Raw genomic sequence first — 1,520 nt, 5'->3', positions numbered from 1 at the left:
GGGCCTCCAGCCTTTTGGTCAGCGGCTGAGCTGGCCAGCCTGGCCCTTAGGTTTGGATCCACCACTGGACAGCAGTATGCTCATTCTCAGGCTCCTGGGCTTGGCCTTGAAGGCTAATCAGGAAGCCAGCGTTCCCCAGAAATGGTGCAATAGTACTGGCACGAGGCAACCATCAGCTCTGGAGCATTACTGGGGCCTGAAACAGAGCTCGTGGAAATGGTTGTGAGATGACTCAGACCCGTTGAAAACATTCACTCACTGAGCACAGAACGTCACCCTCCCATCTTCTTGCCTCCACTAGAAGTCCAAAGCCATGCCCACTGTCATCCCGCCTGTGCCAGCTCCTAGTGACCCTAGAGGACAGGGGAGAACTGCCCTGTGGGCGTCTGAGACTGTGGAGCTTTATGGGAGCAGGGAGCCCATCTTTGTCCAGCGGGGCACTTGGTGGTGTCCAACTGCGGTCCTCCAGAGTCAGAGCCCAACTCGAAACCACCGTGCCACCAGAGCTTGTCCCTGTCGCCGTTAGGCGGCGCCAAATCGGCTCTGACTCTGACCCATAGTGACCCTGTGCTCACCAGGGCAGACACTGCCCTCCCCCCACACACGTGAACCCATTCCATGATTCAGCCATGACTTTCCTCTGTCTTGTGGAGGGTCTTCCTCCTTTTGGGCTGGCTCTTAACCAAGAATGGACCAGTCCCTCCTGAGGACCAACCCCTCCAGTGAGCGGGCATGGGACAGGCCCCACACACGTGAACCCATTCCATGATTCAGCCATGACGTTCCTCTGTCTTGTGGAGGGTCTTCCTCCTTTTGGGCTGGCCCTTAACCAAGAATGGACCGGTCCCTCCTGAGGACCAACCCCTCCAGTGAGCGGGCATGGGACAGGCCCCATCTCCCCGCAGACCGCTGGGTGGAGCTGCTGCTGATCAAAACCCTCCCGAGCAGGACCGGCTCCGTGCCTCTGTGTGCCGCTGGCCAGCAGGGCCTGTCCCAGAGGCAGACTGTCCACCTGCACGTGTGTCCTGTCCCCGGAGAGCTACGTGTGTCCAAAATCTGTGTGGCCACGTCTCTCCATCCTCACCTCTCGGGCCCATTCCAACTGCTGGGCCCCCAGCACAGACACGTTTGTTCTGCTAGGTGTCTGTGCTCACTAGTCCTCACCAACAAAGTCACTCAGGGGCAAGTTCTTCGGTCTTCCGGACTCATCGCCCCACTCTCGTAAGCATCTGTGGCAACTGAAATGCCCTGGCTCAGGTCAGGGGAACTTCTGTCCTCAAAGGGACGTCTGTCTTTGTTTTCTGTCCCTGGACACCCCTTGGCATGGGTGAGTGTGGTCAGGCTGTGTTTAGAAACGGGGGACCTACTCTTGGGAGACAGACCTGTGAGCTTTCCCACCTCTCTCCTCCCAGGGACCCTGCTTTTCCTGAGACGCAGCTACATTAAGATTGGAGTCAAGGGGTGCCCTATCATCCATGGCCCCTCAGATCATTCCCTGCCTGGTAGACCGACCCCCCTGG

General features: G+C 58.4%; 1 protein-coding gene across 1 annotated transcript in view; it reads left to right on the top strand.

Annotated features, from left to right (window-relative positions):
• CDH26 (cadherin 26) overlaps positions 1 to 1,520 on the top strand; it is a 48,170-nt gene that overhangs the window by 34,811 nt on the left and 11,839 nt on the right. Inside the window, 1 exon segment of the mRNA XM_030887489.1 lies at positions 906 to 1,018. Coding sequence (XP_030743349.1) covers positions 906 to 1,018 — 113 coding nt within the window.

The sequence above is a fragment of the Echinops telfairi genome, unplaced genomic scaffold, assembly GCF_000313985.2.
Source record: "Echinops telfairi isolate 266 unplaced genomic scaffold, ASM31398v2 ScPeMD7_7414;HRSCAF=8452, whole genome shotgun sequence".
NCBI lineage: Eukaryota > Metazoa > Chordata > Mammalia > Afrosoricida > Tenrecidae > Echinops > Echinops telfairi.
The sequence above is the reverse complement of the archived record's forward strand: the minus strand, read 5'-3'. Positions and strand labels throughout refer to the sequence as shown.